The following is a 24350-nucleotide window of genomic DNA, read 5'->3' on the forward strand; positions in this document are numbered from 1 at the left end:
TAGTATCTCCTCAGGACTCCATGGCCCTCTAAATGCACAATAGTGACAGGTAGCTGGCATCACTGTCAACATCTAATTCTCACCCAATGCTACCATTGATAGAAGACTAACAGAGATATTCTCATCCATTGTGGAAGTGCATTTCCTAATTTCCTATTGTGTTTCAAATTAGACTGTCTTCCCAATGACAGCCCAACTTGTAACACATAGGGCTGAGCCTTCTGAAACAGGCAGGTGACCATCCCCATAGTCCTGATACCAGCTAGGGGTTCCGGATTAAGATGGCACTGGTGAAGTTCAGCGACTACTAGCTGGTGGCCAGTGAAACAAAGGAAACAACTAAATACTTCAGTAATCACACTTTTTCAGGTACACAGTCACCACAAACAATAGTGTGTAACTTCCCTTTGAGCGCAGGCAATTCGAAGTGGCAGAACTGAGGCCGGCAGTGGGCCCGTCACCGAGACTGAGGAAAGTCCCGAGGTTCGATTGACTGAAGTACCGGGCCGAGTTGGAAAGGTCAGGTACAGGCCAACTCGAGGCGGCGGGATCCAGGTCCCAGAGCGTATTGAAGTAACAGAATCTGATCTTTGGGCGACGATTTAAGCGCTGGGTCGAATTGGAAAGGTTGGGTACAAGCTGAATCGAGGCAGCGGGGTCCAGGCCCCTGAGGGTATCAAAGCGACTGAACTCGACGCTATGATTTAAGCGCCAGGCTGAACTGGAAATGTCAAATACAGGCCAAATCGAGGTTGGTGGGGTCCAGGCCCCAGAGAATATCAAAGCGACTGAACTCAATGTTTGGGTGAAGGCTTAAGCGCCAAGCTAGATTGAAAAGGTCAGGGTGTGATGGCCCTCTAGGCAACCGACAGGCCATTTCAGCTCCCTTCTCCACGACACTTTGCGCTGAACTGAGGTCTGTGGGTGGACTCCAGTTCTGAATGCCATTTGCTTGCTTTTCTTGTTTTCATGCTTCTCATACACACTTCTCTGCCCTCGTTCGCTTATAATGGAATCTGGGCTGAGGCTTTGTAAACTCACAACACATGGCCGCCTGTGACTGTGGGTATAGTCAATTCAAAAGGGAAAGATTTAGTTTGCAGTTAACAATGTGAAATGTTGGCGCAGAAGCAAAGGTTGAGACAAGAAGTGAGTTTTTGAACGGGAACAGGTATGGGTTAAGAAAACTGCAGAATAGCAAATCGAATAGAGGAAAAGTAAGCAACTTCAAAAAAAAACAAGATTCATCCTTTATTATAAAATGTTTAAAATATTTATTAAGAAATTAAGTATTTATGTTTCCATAAAGGCATTATTCTAATTACAATATGTGCAAAACATCAGTATATACATTATTTATCTGCAAACATATTGAAATAAGATATCAACAAGAGAGCGATAAAAGATTGCAGGCGGACCCAGAGAGACACAACGTGGCTGCATTCAGTATAAGGCAGAAAAAAATTCAACCCCATGTACATCTGGAATTTGGACCCAGGGTTTGCACTGGGCTGTCTTTATTAGTAGGGTACCTCCAACACTGCAAGAGGTATCCCTGGGGGCAGTGAGGTGGGTTGAAGGATAATTCCTGTCTGCAGGCTCCCATCCCACTTTGCTGGTGTTCTCACTTGCCCAGCCAACCTTGCTTCCTACTTCAGGAGTATACAGTAAACACTGGATCTGATTCTCTTGTCCTGGTGGCCTGCCCTGTGTGGTCACACACACAGACACACTAGGGTTGCAAGTTAAATGTTGGCATGTTGACTATAAAGTAGTTCCAGGCTGGCGATCCCAATAGATTTTATTGATGCCCCCCTCCCTAGTGTCAGATCAATTGCAGAATGTTTGAGAACATGGTGACCTATAGGCATCGCTCTCAGAATCAGGGAGGTGTTACATCAGGGATCTAGTCCAAGCCAATGAAACAGCTAAGCAGCTGGGGCTGCATTCTCAGTCGACCCATGGAGATGAATACTGAAGAGGAGAAAGGCCACTGCGTCTACTCTAGTGTTCCCAATCCACTGCACTTCTGACGCAGGTGCACCAATCCCTGGACAGGGCTCGTTGCCGAGGTCCCTGTGCTGTCCTGGTGCTGCCCGTCTGCTCTCAGAAGGGCTTTCACTTTCTTTGCTTTTTCAGACCATTCGGATTTTTAGCGGAGATGAAAGTGGATCGGCCTGGTGTACAAATCCAAACATTAATCATTAACAATGCCACCGCACTGCTACGAAATTTACCTTCATTAAAGACATGTGTTAGGTGTCATTGTTGTATATTATTCACTGGGTGATTCAAGTACTGTACAAGATTCCTCTCTGAGGATTCACTACCTGGGACTTCTCCTCAGCCTGTTACAAGTAGATGACAGAACGAGTAGCAAGCACTTCCCTCAAGGAAAGCTTCATTTAGTTTGGATCTCAGAGGACTAACATCCTTGTGTCCCAGTTGTCCCATTCTCCTGAGCCTGAGAAAGGGGAATGGGGATAGGTACTAAAGCTTATCTAAATAAAAGAGCTGAGTCACTTTGTATTGGGAATAGGTTTGTCTCTGATGCTGGGGCTGACCCATGAGAAGAGAGTGAACAGAGTTGTTCGATAAGCCAGGCCTCAAGACTGACACCTCCTGGCTAGTGTCTGAGAGACACTGATGCAGTGCCAAGCTCAGGACAAGTGCATTCAAAGTTTCCAAACTCCCACGTCCTTTCACATCTAAAACAAACAAAAATAAATCGTTAAAGTACTATTGGCCTTGCGATGGAAGGCATGTGTGCTATAGGCTACCCGGGGAGAAACAGCTCCTAATTAAGCCAGTGTGTTACTTCACTTGAATAGTCTTCATCGGCAGCTCCTGCCACCCGGACCAGCTGAAACACACCAAGGTCACATTCTACCTGGCAAGGTTGTTCTATTCTGGTAAAGTGTAGACCCACACTCAAGCGCTGGATTGCACACATATCTATTCTAAAGTTGGTTAGATAACGATACAGCCACATCTCCACGCAACAGTAATACTGGCAGACACCGAGCAATATATTAAAACACATACAAGACAGAACAAAAAAAAAGTCTTTAAATAGACACAGAGAATATTTACGACACATGACCCTTTACAGTTGTTTGATCGCACTTCAACAATGAAGCAGGTTCAGTTTGGATCACTCCACTACAGTGAAGTTTGTTTCAGGAGGAAGTAAGTAACAAGAGTACAAATTAAATAGAGCTTCTGTAGGAAGGTTCACCTCAGTGCACAGGCAATAGCTGCCCGAAACTAAAATATTCACATCTCATGTTGCACAGTGCACATTCAAGAGTTAATCTCTAATGCCTTAATCGATAGAGTGCGTGTGTTACTCCAGCTCCAAGGCCTGGGCCTTTTAGAATGGTCTCTTAACGACAGAGGGCTCTGCTTTGTAATGGGATGCTTAGCTCTCCTGTGTGGATTTCAATAGCCCACATTAAAGACCCTCTCTAATGAAATAGCCCACTGTTAAACTTCCAATTTTATCTCCCCACACTCAGGCAGCATTTAGAAATTTAGGGAAAAGATACCCAGAAATGACTGTTCACCCCACTAAAAGCACAAATAATAGACTTTATTGCTACTGCATTGACTTCACAGTCAATGTGTTTGGCAGATCCCCTTCTCCATCTGTTTCCAACGTAACACACTTCTGTGCAAAAGTTACCTTTCTGTTCTTCTCCCACGAAAATATTAACTATCTCAGATAAACATTTGCCAACTGCTTTCCATGAAGTTCCTGATTCTCTCACACCTGGAAAGAAAGCTAAGTCCCGAACAAGAGGAACAGGCCATTCAGCCGATCAAGTCTGCCCTATCACTCAGTTGGATCTTGGACGATCTGTACATTTACCATAATACTTAATGCCCTCATTTAGAAAGTCATTGTCACTCCCACTTATGACCTAATTGATCCATTATCCATTTCCATTTCAGTGAGAGGTTTCCAGACCTCCTCCTCAATGGTGCTGTTCTATTTTCAAGGAGATCTCCCTTTACTCTTAGCTTCTAAAAGAGATTCCGCTTATCTATCTAACTGTTAACAGTCTCCATGCAATAGATTTCCAATTGTGCAAAACAAGAGGAAAATTGTCGCCACGGGGTTAAAGGGTAGTTGATGACTGCTCTCTCAAAGTTTCTTAAAGTCATCGAACCTCCCATTTATGTGGCAGTTGAAAGGTACGAACAGTCTATTAGGGGATACAGTATTTTACTGCACTCGAGCATTGTCATATATTGTAATTTTCTCATACACTAATTGCTCGAATTCAGGGCTGGCAGTTTTTAAAAGATAAATCAATGCTATCAACAACTGAAGCCAAGCTCTAACCAGGCCAACATAATAGAATGGGTTATATTCAATTGCATTGACTTCAAGAACATAAGAGTTGATTTGAGCCATTCGACCCATTGAGTTTGCTCTGCTATTTCGTCATGGCTGATTTATTAGCTCTCTCTCAACCACGTTTCCCTGCCTTCTCCCTGTAACTTTTTACATCCTTACTAATCGACAGCCTATCAATCTCTGCTTTAAGTACACCCAATGACTTGGCCTCCACAGCCACCTGCGGCAATGAATTCTACAGGTTCGCCACCCTCTAGCTAATGAAATTCCTCCTTATCTCTGTTCTAACAGCATTACCTTGGACAATTCAGTCTGAAACCACTCTTCTCTTGCCAGCAAGGAGAGTTAAAACTGAAAGTTGGTGCCAATAGTTTGCAGCACAATTCCGAAGCCTGGTGTGGCATGAGGCGAGCAGGGGAACACAAATATAGGGAAAGGACAAATGAATAAAATATTCATGCAAATCTCAGAGAGAGATTGGAGCATGGGTTAAGTTGTCTCATACTTTTCCCTCAGTCACTTTCAATAACTCACACCAGTCACTGATAGCTTCGGCTTCTCAAATGGAAAACCAGTCAGACCCCGAATCTCCATTTGACGCAGAGCTCATCAACTCGTTCAGAAGTGCTATGCAGAATGTCTTAGAACCCACCAAAAGTTGTTGGTACCATTGGACATATTTTCAGAAGTTGCTGTTAAATCAAGGCTTCGCAGAGTCAACCTGAGCTCTGACCATCTTAAGTCTCCTCAAGGAGAGCAAAATTGAACCGTTATTGACATCGAGCGGATGCAGTCATAAGCCGAGACGACAACCCCTCAATATGTCTTGGATAGTTTCTGCATTGTTCTGGAGGAGGAACAAGCCACAATACAGAAACAAAAAATCCTTATTTTGTTGGCACTACATTCAAATATCCACCAGATAGACATGTCGATTCTGTTATCAACTTCAAGGAGAAATTATGTCCAATGACCTTAAATAACATTAACAAAAACATCTGCAGCTTTATTTACAATAACACTAACTCTGATTAAATTAGGCAAGTAGAAATGCCAATATGAACTTGTTTTGTTACAATTAATTTAATCTTTTCTAAACCAAATCTAAAAACTGGCTTAGAAGAGATTCAAGTCACAAACCAACCTATTAAATTCTTGTTTGAAGATTTTTCTTTCCTGGCTAGATGGCATCTGTGTCTTCGATTCTTTAAAAATAAAAATAATTTTCAGAGGTGCAAATCTTAACAGCTGATTCCATTCTTTGAATCAATGGAAGACTTTGCAATTTTTCATGTCTTTTCTGGTTAGTACAATCTTCTAGTTCAAATGGCCAGCCGGTTTGCAGGACAATGATATGGAACGGAGCAAAAGACCAGCTAAAGATGAGTCTTGGAGAACTATGGGAGGTGTACTGTGCATGGACCACTGGAACTAACAGTCAATAGGCACGACAGCTAGCCAATCCTAAACCAGACGATAAAAATTTAAATGTGCTGCAGGAGCCAATGCTGCCAATAGCCATCAGTCAAGTCTTTAAGGTTGGATAAATAGTTCAATAAACTGGACAGGTATAGCTGCCGGTGAAGAGGCAGCAAAGCTGAGTGGTGGACATGTCAAGTTGGTGTCAGTCTGGACAATTCAGCAGTTTCCTTTTCCTTTGTCCTGCCTACTCGGAGAACTTGTGGATGTCATTATGCAGCATGTAGTAAGGGTAGGAGATCTCGTTCTGATAGGCGCAGTTGTAATGGCACTGGCACCGGTCCGTCCACATCATGCTCTTGGAGAAAGTTTTGCCGTCCTCGCAGTGGAAGCACACGTGGCTGGTGCGGGTCTGCGAGGGGGTGCAGCAGCGCCCGTCCGTGCAGGAGCCACACCAGCGCGGCTTGTACCTCTGCACACTGGTGCATCCGGCGTAGGTGAACCGCACAGCCTCCTTGGCCTTCTTCATCCTGAAGCATTTCTTGCCCTTCTACAGACACAGAAAGAGACAGGACACCCTTACAACAAGCTCTCAGACGTGCAATGGCCAATTCACATCCCAACACCATGTGGACAACCTAAGAATCAGAGTGAGATGCAGCATCAAAACAGCCCCTTTGGCCCAGAGTCCGTGCTGACCACCAGTCAGTGGATGTTGAGAGGAGGTGGGGGAGTCCAAGACCAGAGAACACAGCCTCAGAATAGAGGGGCGTCCTTTCAGAATGGAGATGAGGAGGAATTTCATTAAACAGAGAATGGTGAATCTGTGGGATTTGTTGCTACAGGCAGCAGTGGAGGCCAAGGCACTGGGTGTATTTAAGGCAGAAGTTGATAAATTCTTGATTAGTCAGGGTATGAAGGGATATGGGGAGAAGGGGGAAAATTGGGGCTGGGAGGAAAATGAATCAGCCACGATGAAATGGCAGAGCAGACTCGATGGGCCAAATGGACTACTTCTGCTCCTATATCTTATGGCCTTAAACCTAACTAATTGTACCCGAGGCCACTTTATTCTCCTCACATTCCCATCATCTCCCCTCCACCCCCAGGTCCTGTCACTCCCCTGCAGACCAGGGGCTATTTACAGCAGCCAAGTGACCCATCAACCTGCAAAAACTCTGGGACGTGGGGAGGCATCAGAGCACCCTAAGGAAACCTATTCAATCATAGGGAGGTCTTGCAAACTCCACACAGAAAGCACCAGAGGTCAGATTGAGCCTGGGTCTTTGGAGCTGCGAAACAGCAGTTCTGCTCATCATGCCTCTGAACTACCCTTGAACCTCAGCTAATGCACAGACTGAGAAAGTGGGATTCAAACACTGTTGAAGCACAAGGTTGAACAGCGACCTTTGGAACTTCATACTACTCTCCTCTGGCGTACTTTGGCCTGGTCATCCTATCTGCAGTTCCTACACTGGGGTGAGGAGGTCATCACCTTTCAGCTAAGTTTTTCAACAAGTATAACTCATTCTTATGGCACCCTGATCTACACTAAGGCATGCAGGGTGACATTAGAGTAGGTCACCATAGTGACCGGCTTTCCAGAAGAAACGATAATGGAGACGCAGGTTGGCTAAGTACAGGTCGACAGCTGAAGGCCTGGTCACCAATGGCCTGACAATGAAAGTCCAGCATAAGCAACAGGTCAGAGTTGGAGGACAATGAAGAATGGCAGAATTGGGAGGAAGATTGTAGAGGTTGGACAGACACAAGGAGACAGAGAGATTTGAAAATATTTTATACTGTTAGTTTATTGGATCAGGGGCCAGTGTGGGTCAGCATGGGCGGATTATGACAGGAGTGAAGATGCTTTGCAGTTTTCAAAGGATGGTAGTTGGGAGATTGTCAAAATCAACAAATCTAATTAGCTAAGGCAAAGTGAGCTGTTTAGCAGCCAATTCAGGGGAAAAGACAGGCAATATTAAGATATTGTGTTGAGTGAGCTGAGACCTTCTCGCCATGTTGCCATGGTAACAATACATCCAGAGTAAGGCTGTTCTCGTGCATGTATTTAAAGGATTTGGAGTACAGACAGGAGCCAAATAATTCTACCAATCAATGTCCACAGTGCAAAGAGCAAAGCAGACGTTTGACTGCCAGCTGTTGCTCAGTCAGTCGGTCTCTTTTCTCTCAGCCAGAAAATTCAGAACAGTTCTTAACGGGCACTGGTGTGTGTGGTGCTGGAGGAGTCAGTAGGGGAGTAGAATGGGTTCAAAGGTGTATAAAATGATTTGGGGAGTCTTGAGGTCAATTTGAGCATAATACGATCACAAGAAGCACAGGAGCAAGTCACCAGATCCCCACCACCTGCCGTGCCTACCCTGCTGTTTAATATAATCATCATGGGTGATCTACGCTGGCCTCAACTTCTCTTCTGTGTCAGTCCCCCATCACTGTTTGTTCCTCAGTCTTTCAAATTCTTCTCTATCTACACCTTATACATAAGGTCTCCACGCTCCTTGGTGGCATAGCATTGTGGAGATCCACTACTCTCAGAGGGGAAGAAATCTCTGTTTAAGTGACCTGCTGCTTGATTTGTAGTTACATCTCCTTGTTCATGGCTCTTCTACTAGTGACTTTTCTAAATCCTACCCTGTCAAGTCCTCCAGGGATATTACGTGGTTGAATAAGTTCACCTCATTCTTTAAAACTTCAAGACACATATACCTCAATTGTCTACCCTCTCTTGACAGGACAACCTTCTCATCCCAGGAATTAGCCTGGTGAATCTCCTTTGGACAGCCTCCACATCCTTTTCTTAGACAAGAGGACCAAAGCGGTATACAGTCCTCCAAGTAGAGGTGTACCCTGTGCACTTTTTATTCATAAACTGCAACCTCTACTTGTTGGATCTGCCTGTTAATTTTTAATGATTCATGTTCTTGAATACCAGAATCCCACTCAATCAACTTCACTCATTTGCAATCCCTTCCACTTAGATAATAATCCACCTTTGCTTCCTCTTACCGAGTCGTATGCCTCACTCTTCTCCACATTACCAGGTTTTCACCCAAATCATCAATTTATCTACATCCCATTGCAAAATCACAGTGTCTGCCAGCTGGTGATGACTACTTTCTGTGGTAGATAGGTTCAGGAGGGTGCCCGCCGCTCATGACCCCATGTCGTATGCAGTCCTCACCTTGAGGTTGGTATTGAGTGGCAGGTCACAGGGGCGGAGCTGGCAAAGGCGCGTCTCCTTCATCAGCTTGCACTGGGGGTTGTCGCTGGTCACTCTGGTGGAGATCCCGATGTCGCACGTCTTGGAGCACTGCGACCATTCGGTGGTCTGTACCAGACACTTCGAGTTCCCGCCGTGGCCCTGTACTCTCCAGGCTGCACAGACAAACAAGCCTTCATCAAAAACACAGCCCTGCTGGTTAATACGAGACAGCAGTAACAAGATACTCAGGGTGAGAACCAGAATCTTCACTGTGGTTCTTATGACAGAGCAGTCGCCAAGGGTTATTGGACACTCTAATGACTATGACAATTACCATAACTAATACCCATGAGGATTACAATGGATTATTGATTGTACACCTTATAGATCTTTCTTAGATCTTGCATAGTAGGCAGTGGTAGCACATACTCATTGGAGTGGTCAGTCAAGCTTCTGCAGAGGATCAGTTTCCTTCTCCTGGCTTAGACTCAGTGGAAATCATTATCTGCCACAGCTGAGACTTGCCAGCACAAGCACAGAGCCAAACCTGCTCTGCACCTTCTCCCTAACTACAACACTGCGTTCCCAATCTGCTCTCCTTTCATTACAGGTACTTCCATAGACTTATGTTTGGTCTGGTCTGTCTGGATGGCTCGTCAAACAAAAGCCATTCTGTAACAACCTGCAAAGGCAACACACAAAGTCCTGGAGGAACATACTCAGGTCCTGATGAAGGGTCACGGCTTGAAACGTCGACTGATAATTTCCCTTCCTAGATGCTGCCTAACTTGCCGTGCCCCTTCAGCATTTAGTGTGTTGCTCTGGATTTCCAGCATCTGCAGAATCTCCTGTGTTTAAGTTCTACACTGTATCTTGGTACGATAATCAGCTAATGATAATAACAATAAAACTGAGGCTTTCTAGGCCATTGAAACCTGAGCTCACACTGCCCAACAAGTGCAGGCACCCCAGAGCTGCAAAGAAACCAGAGGGAAGAAGCAAACAAGAGAAAACCTGCAGACCCTGGAAACTGCGTGTGTTGCGAGGGAAGAAACATCAGCTGTTCTCACCTGGTTCTATCTGTAAGCCCGCTCGAACAAGATCGGTCAGCTCCTTGCTCGACAGCGGCTCTGAATCTGGCTGGTCTCCAATCTCCTCATAACTCATGGAGTCCTCTGCTTCCTCAGTGCTGTCTCCAGAGTCTTCGCCGATATGGTTGGTGTCACAGATCCATTCCTCACAGCACTGGCCTGGCACCTTGACCAACCGAGGCTTGGGGCAGTCCATGGCTGGGAGAGTGAACTCCTGAGGGCACAGTGGCATGCAACCCACCACACCATCGATACATGTACACTGGTGCTTGCAGTTGGGTTTGAAGTTTTCTCCATTCTGGTAGATATTCCCAGCAAATTCACAAGGCCTCCCTTCGGATTTTGCTAGAAAAGTAAAAAAATGCGGTCTTCAACACACAGAAGAATCTCCTAAGCTTAAAAATTTTTACAGGACTGAATATCGAATAAACCATTTACTGCAGGCATACACTTTCCAAAGAAGCTGATGCAGCAATAAGGTAACTGGGCACAGGGTTACAGAGCAACAGCTGAAGCGCAGCTCCGATTGGATAGAGCTTTCAAAATACCAGCACAACTAGAATTGACCAACCGGTTTCCTCTTGACCGTCATGATGGCGTCCCTGATGACTCCACTTGGAGATAAGGGCTTAAAAAAATTTTTAAATAATTGGAGGGATGATATCTTGGCCAGTCCTCACCTATTTCTACCAGTTCAGCTATATAAGCCAGACCTCAGGAAGTATGACAAGGATCCTGCTGGTTAATACCAGTTGCTAAGAACCAGAAAGATTGAAAAGGCCTTCATGAACCAGAACATTCAATGTAGTTCATAAGAGTTACTGATAATCAAGTTTATTGCAGGTAGTGAGGATAAGTATGGGTAACTAATGATCAGGAAGGTTACTACAGGTCACTAGTTACAGATGATCCTTGTGGCATCATTATCTTGCATTTGGAGACAGGAAAATTGCAGATGCTTCAATCCGGAGCACCACAAAAGGTGCTGGAGGAACTCAGCTGGTCAGACAGCATCCATGGGGGAGAGGGAAGTGTGGAGATGACCAGCTGACTTTTTGGATCTCAATCTGAAATGTTGACTTCTATATCCTTCCATAGATGCTGCTTCACCCATTGAGTATGCCCAGTGCCTTTTGGATGATCTCATGTTTTGCTACAACATAGAAGGGGAGCTTTCAAGACTGGGCCAAATTTCAGAGCATTCCCATCCTACTTAACCATATCTTTACCAGAAACCTATTCTTCCCCACGTTCACATCCGCACCAGCTGGATTCTCCCACAGTTCATCTACGCACTTGGGGCAATTTACAGAAAAAACCCAGCATGCCTTTGGGTGGGTGTCGTGGAAACAGTCCTTTCAGCCCCATTTGTCCATGCTCGCCAAGTTGCCTACCTGAGGTGGAGTGTGGCCCATATCTCACTAAACCTGGGAATGGTGGGGTGGGGGTAGGGGAAGCCAGAGGAAACTCGCCCAGTCACATGATGAATGTGCAACCCCCCCCCCCCCACACAGGTAGCCGCAGTGGTCAGGATTGGACCCTGGAGCTGTGAGGAATCAGCTTACGAGCAGCGCCTCGGCGCAGCCCCAGTTCGATACCACTGGCAAGTGAGCAAGGTGGCTCTTCCTCTCCGCTACCCGGCCGGATGGCCAGCTTACCTCGGCAGATGCCCCGTGCTGCGCCGTCGCTCAAGCCGTAGTGACACTCAAGCCCCTTGACGTGGTCACACGGCTCCATGGCACTGCAGTCCTGGTTGAACTGCCGTGCGCAGACCTTGCAGCATTTGCAGTCATCGGTCATCAGGCTGATGCCCGGCGCACAGCTCGGAGGGGTCTCGGGGCAGTGACACTCGGGCCCACAGCTGCCCTTCACCTGGATCAGACAAGACAGACATCAGTCAGCCTCCAGCTGCGCTTCAGCTTTGGTTACCACGGCTATTTCAAACTGGAACACTAATAACGCTGGATGCAAGTCAGTGACAGAGTGTGATCCAAACTGAATAATGAACACATTGACACTTAAACACTGCTGCTGTCAAGTTAGAGCGACGGGGTAATACAGCACTGAAACAAACACTTCAGCCCAAGTTGTCCAGGCTGACTAAAGTGCCTGCGTTGGACACATCTCATTTGCCCATATCCCTCTAAACTGTTCCTATGCATGTATTTATCTATCAATGGTTTTCTCAATGCTGGACATTAAGAACTTAAAGTACTGCAGTTGCTTGTTGGCGCAGAAACTGAAGGAGCTCGATGATGCGGATCGTGCTGCTGCCTGCGTCAGACAGGGTGCGTGAAGGTGGTGCGCAGTCCACCCCGGGTAAAGCCCTCCCCTCCACTGGGTTACATGGTTTGTTGCATCCATCCTCAGGGACCCAGATCACACTCTCTTCTCGCTGCTGTAAGGTACAGGAGCCTCAGGACTTACACCGCCCCTCACCCATCAGGCTCTTGAACCACAGGGAACAACTTCACTCCCCTCATCCTTGAACTGTTCCCATAGCCTATGGACTCACTCTCAAGGGCACTTCACCTCATGTTCTCCATATTTATTGCTTATTAGTTATTATTATTATTATTTCACTTTCGTATTTACACAGTTTGTTGTCTTTTGCATATTGGTACTTTGTTTGTCCTTTTGGGTGTGGTCTTTCATTGATTCTGTTGTGCTTCCTGGATTTACTGTATATGCCTGCAAGAAAATCCAATCTCGGGATTGTGTTTGGTGACGTGTATGTACCTTCATACCTTGCACTTTATTGTTCAACTACACAGGACTTTCTCAGTTTCACTTACACCTTATCCTCTCACTGTTATTGTTTTACCTTGTTCTGCCTCAATGCTCTGTGTAACAAATAAATCTGTCGGAACAGTATGCAAAGCAAGCTTTCCACTGTATCTTGATACATGTGACAATAGTAAGCCACTGGCAATAGCAATCCAAGACACGCAATACTTCTGATTGGAAACATACAGATTCACTGGTTCTTCCTTGTTGTAAAGCCTAATCATTGAAATGGACTGCAAGGAAGCTTCACCACAGGAAAGCGGCCAGCTTCACAGCACCGACTTGGGATGGGGAATCAGTACTTTGCCAGAAACACTCACGTCTAACAAAATAACTTTTTTCCAAAACTGGATCAAATGAACAGCATAACGTAGTGATGTTCAGGAGGAAGTTTCAGAATTAAAGTGTTAGAAAGGCTTATCACTTCAATAAAGACAGAAAACAGACATGCACATAGAGTTATAGATCAATATAGTAAACAGGGCAATAAAATAGGCAGCACATAATAAATATCCTGAGTAATGAGTGTATATGCAGTACCCAATAAACAGAAAGTGTGAAATGGATACTCAAGTACATATGGACAGTTGGGCATGTATTTATAGGACAGATTATAAATTAATTTTAATATAAAATATAGAGAGTAAGATGCATCTTTGGGAGATGATATGGGATAATTTTCTGTGCCTTTGCTTTTTGAGCTTGTAGGCTTGCTGGATGTTACACACAGAGCATAATATAGCTGTCAGTTAGAGATTCAGCTGTGCGTGCCTATTGGAGACTGACTTAACAGGATCCCTTTCTTCTGTGATCACCTCATGGGCCGACCAGGCTCTGCCTCGGGAGGTGGGATGATCTTTCGATATATTTCTATAAGTAGATAGGTGTAAATTAAAAAATTAGTTTTCACATTGGAGAAAGGGCGAGTGAAGCGCAGCCAATTATCTTTTCTTGCAATTACTTTGGCTGTTTACTATACGTGCATGTGAGTCTGTGTGCGTGTGTGCGTGTGTGTGTGTGTGTGTGTGTGTGTGTGTGTGTGTGTGCGCGCGCGCGTGAGTGTGAGTATACGTGTGTGTGCACAATGATGTATTTAAATACCAATCCAGCCTTGTAAAGAATCACTGTTTGAACATACTGTATATTGAAGGCCTACGGTTAGAGTGTCGCAGTGACATTTTTGAAATTCTTCAGCATGCCATTTGTGAATGAACCAATTATACAGACAGAGGAATTAAATTTGTGAAAATAAACGTATTCATTACCACTGCAAGCTTACAGGCAGCATGATCACTCAGTAAGAGTGTTCAGAGAGCTCAGTTCCTTTTCACAAAACATTTTTGACTTACAGGAGATTGGAGATCGACTTATAATAATATTTAATAAAGATTAAAGCTATGTAGTAACATCTAAACAAACTTTCATTATGCTTCAGTGAAGTCTATGTTGATAAGCATATGGTTCTGTGTTCTGACTCACATATCAGAGATTAAAGTGGGACGAAGGTTGCAATGTTGATCAGCTGGAGTGCAAGATACTACACAGCAAAACTCCACAGCAAGACTAATTATCCAGAAGGATATTATTGATATTATTGACTAGGAGAGCAAGACTGACAACACAAAGTGAAACCAAGTGAGTTTGCAACAAGGTTTTCCTCCCAGATGCTCAACGGCTTCTATGCTCGCTTTGACCATCAAAACATGGAGGAACCCTCATGAACTCCCACAGTCCCCGATGACCCTGTGATTTCTGTCTCTGAGGCCAACATGAGAGCATCCTTCAGGAGGGTGAACACATGGAAAGTATTCAGCCCAGACGGGGTACCTGGCCGAGAACTAAAGACCTGTGCTGATCAACAGGCTGGAGTGATCACTTTGACAGTCTGAGGTACCTACCTGCTTCAAGCAGGCTTCAACTATACCGATGCCCAAGAAAACCATGGTAACCTGCCTCCATAACTATTGTCCAGTAACATTTACATTCTCTGTAATGAAATGCTTTGAGAGGTCGGTAATGAAACATATCAACTGCTGCCTGAGAAGTGACCTGGATCCACTCCAATTTCCCTACTGGCGCAACAGGTCCACAGCAGATGTCATTTCATTGGCTCTTCACTCAACCATGGAATACAGCATCTGGACAGCAAAGATGCTGTTTATCGACTGCAGCTCAGCGTTCAATAACATCATCCCCTCTAAGCTAATCAGTAAGCTCCAAGACCTTGGCCTCAATACCTTGACCTTGATTTTCTCACTTGCAGGCCCCAGTCAATTTGGATTGGCAGCATCTCCTTCACAATCTCCATCAGCACAGGTGCACAACAAGGCTATTTGCTTAGAGCCCTGCTCTATGTGCTTTACACTTATAACTGTGTGGCCAAGCATAGCTCCATACCATATTTAACTTTGCTGATGACACCACTGTCACTGGCCAAATCAAAAGTGGTGAAGAATCAGTATATAGGAGGGAGATTAAAAATCTGGCTGAGTGGTGCCACAACAACAGCCTCGCATTCAGATCAAAGAGCTGATTATCGACTTCAGGAAAAGGAACCTGGAGGTCCATGAGTCAGTCTTCATTGGGGAATCAGAGGTGGAGAGGGCCAGCAACTTTAAATTCCTCTCTGTTATCATTTCAAGGGGCCTGTCCTCGGCCCAGTATGTGAGTGCAATTACGAAGAAAGCAAGGCAGTGCCTCTACTTTCTCAGAAGTTTATGAAGTTTCAGCATTACATCTAAACTTTGACAAATTTCTAAAGATGTGTTTATATAGATTGGTATTGAAACACCAGCACCCTTGAATGGAAACTCCTGAAAAATGTAATGGATATAGCCCAGTCTATCACGGGTAAAGCCCTCCCCACCACTGAGCACATCTACACAGAGTACTGTTGCAGGAAAGCAGCATCCATCATCAAAGACCCCACCACCCAGACATGCTCTCTTCTTGCTGCTGCCATCAAGAAGAAGGTACAGAAGCCTCACAGCCCACACCACCAAGAGAGAGCTCTGGTTGTTGGAAGTGCTGTCTTTTGGAGCTGAGCAGAGCCCTTGAGATGGTGAACAAAGAAAATAGAATCAGTCCCTTATACTTGCTCTGTCATTCAATTGTTCTGCAACTTTTACCCCAGATCTTCTTCCCATGTAAATAAACTCCCAATCTCTTGTCTTCGAATACACTGAGCAGCTGACTTCATGGGGAGATAATTCAATGATTCACTGCCCCATGACTGAAGGAGTTTCGTGCCCAAGCCCCCTACTTTGAGGGTGCTAAGGGATGCTTTTGTGGTCACTTGAGAGAGTGGTGTCTAATCATCACCACTCTCACTGCTGGGAATTGTCAGCTTGCCAAAACCTCATGATATGAATCACTTCTGTACCAAGCCATACTTGACACAGGAGATGAGGGGTTCTGGGAGGCAGTGAGACACTGAACCTGTCACTCCAGACTCTGCCCAAACACGCTCTTTGCTCATTATGACCCTGTACTCAAAAACATGACTCAGCACCAGCTAGAAATAGACTTGTCAGGGGTACTAATGACCTCTGGCACGCTTCATTACATGATTTACAATTACATTCCCTCTAGAATGCTCTGTTGTGAAACTCTTTGCTGCCTTTTAACCCTGACAGGTCTATGGAATTATTGATTCTCTTTTACAGCTTACATGTTTTCAAACTTTATGGAGAACGATGTTGACTTACATTGTTAACAGAATGCATTCAAACCTTGGCTAGAGATTGATAGCTAAAATAAACACCACCAAATTCTAATTAAATAAACATTATTAAAATATATTGATGTTGCTAACGTTGACACAACTTTCTCTTGGCCATTGTTTCTATTCACTGTACTTCAATACGAGTTTTGTTTTAGAAAGCCGAACCTTCCTTTGAACTGAACAAGAAACTGGAGCAGGAAGTAATAGGAAAATATGAAGTGGAAAGTTTGGTGCCATCTTCTGCCTCTGGCACCAGTGGGTCCAAAGTATCAAGTTGAGTGTCCCCACTGTCCTCTGGCACAACTCAGGAACTCCTACACAAAGTGCCTGTGACAATCTGTGTAGAGTCCCCAATTTCTTATTCCTGAGAGGGGTCTAGGTTCAAGACAGAGAACAGAGGGATTATCTCATTGGAACCTATCTTCAACGTCTCCTTCTGAGAACAGTGCAGTAGGGAAGTTAAGTACATGAGCTATCTACAACACTAGATCAATGAGTATTATTTATGCACTTTTTGGGGTACCACTAACAAAGTCAGTGTTACCTCCTTGGCGATCTGGCATTAAGATGTTACTCCCACACCATTTTGCTGCTCCTTACCCATGGCATCTAGGAGGAACATCTGTAAACAGGGGGCCAATTGTGACTGGGAGGACAACCACTGCCTAGTCAACTTTTGCTGTTTGAGACCCAAGTACTTAATCCACGCTGACGTTCTAGCGCTACACTGACTGAGATGTTGTATTTGGCAACAAAATGTAAAACAGAGGCCCCATCAGGAAGAAGCTAATCCCCAAACCTACATCAATATGCAGCCTAAGCACTCAATGCCTCATTCCCTCCAAAGAGTCTGTACAACCTGCCTTACTCCCTACCAAAGGGACTGCACTTCGTATAATCTGCAACATGCCTTGGGATGATCTGGGACTGCGAATGGGTGTTACGTTAATAGTGACTCTTTGGAAAAGAAATGTTTTCACCCAGGTGGTGGGAAATTTTTGCAAACCTCTCTGTACACGAGGAGGCGCATTTGCTGTGTATTTGTAAGAGAGAGAGGGAGAGATTTCTGGATATTAGGGAATCAGAAGATGTGGGGTTAGTGCAAGAATTGGTCATGATCTTACTGAATGGGAAAGAAGGCACAAACAGCCCATACCTTCTTCAATTTCCTATGTCCTCTTATTCCCCTCTCTCTCTCTGAGCAGCTTTAACTCCAACTACCGAGCACCCTTTTTTAATGCGGCTGCTGGCCAGATTAAAACTGGTGTCTCACCTGGATTTGTATCTTCGGAAAAATGTGTATGTTGTGTATTCCTATTTTTCCGGCAATCAGACTCAGACTACAGCAGCGGGGATGTTTTGAGATGGCAGTGATAGTCAGCTGGGTCACGGGAGACTGCATGGCAGAAACCACCGTGGTTAACCCTTTAGGGGTGCTGTTGGACAGCAGGGGAAATGTTTGACGCAAGGGCGGAACTGCAGGAGGGAAGGTTGCTGTTTCTGAGTGAGCAGCTGTAATTCTCAAGAAAACAACCATAGCTCGATCAATTAAACCAACTGTGAACATAACACATTGCCTTTTATATACGTCAGTGATAACAAACCTGATTCTGATAAACTGTGGAAATTAAGGACATTTATAGCCTTGCATTGTAACCAGCACTGAGATCAGGTTGCAGTTCCTTTATTGCCGACTTCTTGCCCTCCACCCCTCTTTCCCCTCCCCTCCCCTCCCTCCAACGTCCACGTAGTGAGCGGGGAGTGAGCCCTTCCCAAATAGAAAGCAGCCTCCGTCACTGGTTGTGATTATTACTTGTTTACTTATTGTTATTTATTTATAGATAGAGTGCATTGCAGCCCTTCGAACCGCACCGCACAACAACCCCCGATTTAACCCTAGACTCATCACAGGACAATTTACAATGACCAATTAATTTGCTAACGGGATGACTTTGGACTGGAGGACCCTGAGATAACACTGGGAGGACAGAAGACGTCGGGATTGAACTCTGACACCCCGAACTGGAACAGCGTCGCGCTAGCCGCTACACTACCGTGAGGCCCAGGCTCACGCTCCCACACAGTGCCACTCAGTCCTGCAGTCTGGCGTCCTGCGCGCACCTCAGGGTCTTTGGCATCCTAGGAATTCAGTCGCGGCAAGCAGCAGTCCAGGTCCTCTGGAATCCGCCTTGCCAGCCCAGACCCTGAACCTCCACGGTCATGCCCCAAGTGTGGTCACGGAGGATGGCCAATTGCTGGAGCCCGATGCAAACACCACAGAGACTACAGACCTACTACCACAGCCCCTGTATACCAGACCGTCAAATATCTGATGGGTACGTGATTTAAGGAGGAAGACCAGAGGCATTGATCAGAGCATATATTGAGCCGATGGTACAATGAATGTAAAGACAGCCATGTCCCAAATTGCACTTACTGTATGTATAATGAGTAAAGTGTAAATTTTAAATTATTGAGCTTATCCACATCACCAATGACCAAAAATGAGACTATTTAACTCCCAAGGTCTGAGATTCCTTCTTTAAAGCTCAGTGTTATTTCCCTTACTGCACAGAGCAAGATCATTTGGTTTATCGAGTGTATCATTGGCAATCATGAAAATTTTTAAGCTCTCTTTTTGTTTATCACTTTTACTCAATTCTGGTTAATTTAATTAGCACTGTATTTGCAATGTCTTGTTTTGTAGCTGTTGGCTTTGGGGATTATTGCTTTGTCTGGACACCTTTGTTGTCTGATTAGTTGTGCTCCAGGGTGTATTTCAGGGGAAAATACCAACCCCACTTTGCTGGGTCGTTGTGGCTCCTTATCTGGCATAAATCAGACCAGATTTTTCTGTGTATCTTCAGAGATATCAGTTCAACAAGATTTTGAATAGTTTGCCTGAATTCCTGTTAGTTTTTCTCATTAATTTCCATAATAAATCTTTAGTTGTGTTTAAATTGCTGAAGCCCCTGTAATTCTTGCAGGAATTCGTTAGTGACCCTCACAAGGAATTGCAGTACGTTGGTTGAAAGAGCATGCAAGCTTCATAGAGACAGCATCAAGTTCAAGATTGAACCCTGTTCTCTAGAGCTGGGCATCAAAGCTACCTCCTGTGCCTCCACACTACCCATCTTCCTCCTCCTTTAAGCCTACAAGGTTTCAGTCACCTGCTCCAAAACCCTGTTACATGACTCAGGTTTTTTTTGGTCCTATGAAACACCTATAGACAAACCACTGCATAAAAGTTGCCACACAGACCACATACATGAGAATTGAGAAATTCTGCAGATACTGTTAATCTAAAGCAACACACAAAATGCTGGAGGAACTTGGCAGATCAGGCAGCATCTATGGAAATGAATAAACAGTCAACGTTTCAGGTGGAGACCCTTCATCAGAACTGAGAAGGAAGGGGGAAGATGCCAGAATAAAAAGGTGGGAGGGAGGGCAAAGAGGCCAGCTGGAAGATGACAGGTGAAGCCAGGTGAGTGGGAAAGATAAAGGGCTGGAGAAGAAGGAATCTGACGGGAGTGGAGAGAGGACTATAGGAAAAGGGGAATGAGAAGAGACCCGGGGGGAATGAGAATCAGGAGAGAAGAGGTAAAGGTAGGGGGCGGAAATATTCTTTTACTGGAAAGATAAATCAACATTCATGCTGCCAGGTTGGAGGCTACCCAGACAGAACACAAGATGTTGCTCCTCCACCCTGAGGGTGGCCTCATCTTGGCACAAGAGGAGGCAGTGGACTGACATGCTGGAACAGGAATGAGAATCAAAATTAAAATGTTTGGCCACCGGGAAGTTCCACTTTTGGCAAAGGGAGCGGAGGTGCTCGACCAGCGGTCCCCCAATTTACAAAGGGTCCCACCAATGTCACCGAAGAGCCACGCAAATGCATTTTGCTCCGGCTGCTCAAGTGCTGTTGGAGCTCAAATCACCATCGCTTGGTCGGCAGCTGACTGGTAGACCAGAGCTGCCTCTGGGATTGCCCAGTGACCTGTCGTTCCAATCAACACTGACAGGAGCTGTCAGTCCACATAGGAGGTAGTGACTCAGCCAGTCAGTGGTGAAGGAGAGGAATGAGTAGCTGGGTTTGCTGTGGATTATCCAAAGCTCACAACTTCAGCAGTCTGCAGGGTTAGTTTAGTAGCACCTTTTGCACGTCCAAGCCCTGGTTCAAAGTCTTGAGACAAATTCCATGTTGGCATTTTGCCAACTTGGATGGAGCACCTTTCTGCATTCTGGCCAATCGACCAAAACCATCTGGTCGCGACCACGTTGCTGCATGTGAGATCTTGTCATCTACAAACTGGCTGCACTCATTTCAGGGATCACAGCAGAGGCTGCTGACATTCTGTGCCATCCTGTGGTGTACTTTGAGATGTGCTAAGTCTGGCGAAGGTGCTTTGTAGATCTGGAAAGTCTGGTGGGTCAGCCTCGAGTGGAATCGGACCCACCCAGCATCTGCCAGCTCTGACCCTGCAGTCCCCCTGATCTTCATGTGTGAGCTCCGCACCCCCGGACCCCTGCCCTTGCTGTAGCTCCTGCTGCCTCGCCCCTTTATCAGCCGTTGTCATGATGTTGCCTCAAAAGCTTTCCACAATACCTTGGTCTATGTGACAATATTAACTCAAGAATAACGCCAATACGAAATCTGGTCGGCACCAGCCAGCAGTCAGGGGCAGTACCGAGGACCACGCTCCCTAACAGTTAGACAGGTACATGGAGAGAGATGGGCACCTTGCTCAGCATGGATTGAGTAGGGACGTTTCCATGCTGTACGACTCTAGATTCGCAATATAAAGGATACCATTTGGCCCATCAACTCCGTGCCAGCTCATCAGAACAATTCTACACTCATTATTTTCCCTATCCCTTACTCCTAGATTCTACCCTTACTCACATACTAGGGACAATTTACAGCTGTTTGCTAAGCTACCCGACCTTGGGCTGTGGGAGGAAACCAGGGCGCCCGGAGGGCATGCGCACGGTTGCAGAGAAAAAGTGACTCTGCTTCGACCTCCGTACGGGACCCGAGGTCAGGATCGGACCCGGGTCGGCGGTAGGGACGCCACTTTCAGCAGTTCAGAAGTTGACTAGAACCTAATAACCGCACAACAACGACCGGTCTAGTAAATCCCACCCCACCACACCGCGACTGCCCTGAGAAATGTTATCGTGAACACAGGATTTATGTAAATATATCACCATTCAGAACCGCACGACCTTTTATAGCCAACTAAGTACTTTTGAAACTTGTGCTTTGTTATCTAGGAATCAGTGCCGTGCAACGTGACAACGCCTTTGATAATGTTGTCTGAAGGGATAAATCTCCCTGCTCTTTAACACAGTGACTGTCAGGTCTCCTATCACCACCTCATCTTGGAGGTCTGACTTCAGCGCCACGGGCAAGGGCTCTCTCTCCCACCTCTAGTTATGCGCTGAAGGCTCCGGACTGCAACTCGGAACCACCGCCGCTGGATTCGGGGGTGAGAGTGCTTCCTATTGAGGGTAAGACTCGGGGTGAGGAGTTTTCCCGGCGAGGTGCAGCTGACAGCTCAGTAAAAGAATCTCCCGCCACAGACTCCCACTTCCTCTCTGAACTGACACTGCACACATTGCAAATCGGTACCGCAATCCTTAACATTTCAATAATCACAAAGTTGAAGATAATACATGTATTTTAACAGGGAACCTGTCCGCAATAACTAGGAGAAATATTTAATCTCATTTGGCAGACTAGATAAATTAGGAACCTCGTCTCACACTCCACGCGTGCACGCAAACTCACAGAACCTTTAAGCTACAGTCTGAGTGATGATAAGCGGCGTGTAGAGGATGTAGCTTGTAACTCTCTCTCTCTCAAACTCATACACACACACAGCTGTTAACTTAACGGTAGATACTTACCCCCGCCGTAATGGAAAACACAAGGACCAGATACACGAATGCTTCCATCTCCTACACCAAAGAGTGTCAAATAATAAACAAAATAGTTCCCTATCTACTGATATATAAACAACTTTTTTAAAAAAATCTTGTGCAAACGGAAAAAAATTCTAAACTTGTCCTCCAAGTCTAGTCGGTCTTGTTAATTTCAGGTAAGTTTCAGCGGCGCGAGTCCACTTCGTTTCTATAAATTACTGGGGAAGAAAATAAACTTCGTCGTTTTTGGGATTAAAGTGCGCACCAGCCCAGATCTGAAGTGCCTTTCTCGGTCTCTGCTACTTCAAAGCGCCGCTGTCACTGGTCTGTCTAGGCGGTGTCAAGCTTCCAACACCGCGCGTCGCGATTCATTGAGCCGCAGTGAAATCTCGCCGATTTTTATAACGAGGAGGGCTGGTCACCTCCCCTTCTCTCTCCCCGCCCACCGCCCCGCGTCACTGCCTGGCCGATCTCAGAACACAGATCTCCGGCGCCAGACCCAAACATCTTCCACCATGAAACGCAGCCAAGAAAAAGGAAATAGAACGGCAAAAAAACGCCATCATCAAGGAGCGAGAAACGGAATCTTTAAACAAACAGGTTTCCCGAATAGTTCGCTCTATTTAACTCACACAAATCATCTCGTTAAGCTTATTCATTAAAATGTATTTTACCAAATTTTTTGTAATTTATTTTTTATTGAAATTCATCATCAGACATTTCCGTAAGATGTATTTCAGACACTGTGCATATAGATAATATATTTATATTTGTCACAAATCTCCACATAAGATTTTATTTTTACCAATTTTAAATAATCCGCGTTAAATCAATAATTTACAATTTTCGACGAAGATGTACCTTAATTCTTTGTAAAGGACAATTCAATGTAGACATTTTGTACACTGTCACTTTTTTTCTAAAACTGAAATTACGCGATTATCTAATGCAATTCCGCCAAAAGATTAAACTCTTTAAAAATAAGATGCTTATTATGTAAAACGGGACTTGCTTTGACTTAAATAAGTGTCAGCATGAGTGACAAAGTTCACTAAAAGAATCTGGGAGAGTAGAGTTATGTCACAATTATCACCTACTGTTTCAGATCTAAATACAATTTGCAATTAAAACGCAAACTATTAGAAGTAGATATAAAATAGAAAACAAAACAAGCAAAATAAAAACAAAAGCCATCGCTCCCTATATACATCACTATAATTGCTAGTCTCCGAAGCAACTGAATGTGTTTTGCAGATAACATGAATTCCAGGCATACCAGCCGGTGCAGCCAGCAGCGCAGTTCCGACGAGCTTTCTCGACGCAGCTCCGGCGCAGGTAGATGCGATACCCCCCGGCGTCGCTGGGCGTCGCTGTTCCACACAGCTGCGGACCCCGAGCACGGGTCTCGGAGCAGGACCGCGGCGGCCCCTCAGTTACCGCGGAGCTTTTTTAAAGTTTCTTATTTTACAATGGTTTACCTGCATGCTATACCCAAATCAGAACAGAGGATTGTGATAAGTCGGGTGGTGTTGGGGGTGGGGTGGGGTAGGGAGACAGAACGGGTGAAACAACAATCCTGGTCACTGTAACACCCGCTGATAACCCCATCTTTCTCTATGTAACACTCTGATACATGACCCTCCTCACTGTGACGGCCTGTGATACCCCACCCTTCGCACTGTGACACCCTCTGATACTCCACCCTCCTCAATGTAACACCCTCTGATCCCCTTCCCCCCTCACTGTGATACCCTCTGATACCCCACCCTCCTCAATGTAAAAATCTGAGATGCAAAGGGACTTGGGAGCCCTTGT

At 45.3% G+C, this 24350-nt stretch overlaps 1 protein-coding gene and 1 long non-coding RNA gene across 5 annotated transcripts in view; one reads left to right on the forward strand and one right to left on the reverse strand.

The window, feature by feature from the left end:
- Positions 1–19778, forward strand: part of LOC134359943 (uncharacterized) — a 57716-nt gene extending 37938 nt beyond the window's left edge. For both annotated transcript variants that reach the window (XR_010021224.1, XR_010021225.1), the window contains exon 3: positions 18449–19778. This is a non-coding gene — a long non-coding RNA (uncharacterized LOC134359943). The remainder of the gene's footprint in view (positions 1–18448) is intronic.
- Positions 1251–22888, reverse strand: LOC134359942 (CCN family member 1-like). 3 transcript variants are annotated; one of them, XR_010021223.1, is made up of 6 exons: positions 22521–22885; positions 11755–11968; positions 10076–10441; positions 8985–9178; positions 5508–6332; positions 1251–2708 (listed from the first exon to the last, which is right to left on the reverse strand). XR_010021223.1 is itself a non-coding variant. In XM_063073813.1 (5 exons), exons 2-5 carry the CDS (start codon positions 11894–11896, stop codon positions 6030–6032), a joined length of 1005 nt encoding a protein of 334 aa, XP_062929883.1. In that variant the 5' UTR covers positions 11897–11968; positions 22801–22888; the 3' UTR covers positions 1251–6029. The 3 variants fall into 3 exon arrangements, 2 of the variants coding, with proteins under 2 accessions (XP_062929883.1, XP_062929882.1); XM_063073813.1 differs by having other exon boundaries at positions 1251–6332; positions 22801–22888; XM_063073812.1 differs by having other exon boundaries at positions 1251–6332.
- Between the last annotated feature and the right edge of the window lie 1462 nt (positions 22889–24350).

This window comes from Mobula hypostoma, chromosome 21 (assembly GCF_963921235.1).
Source record: "Mobula hypostoma chromosome 21, sMobHyp1.1, whole genome shotgun sequence".
In the NCBI taxonomy this organism is placed as follows: domain Eukaryota; kingdom Metazoa; phylum Chordata; class Chondrichthyes; order Myliobatiformes; family Myliobatidae; genus Mobula; species Mobula hypostoma.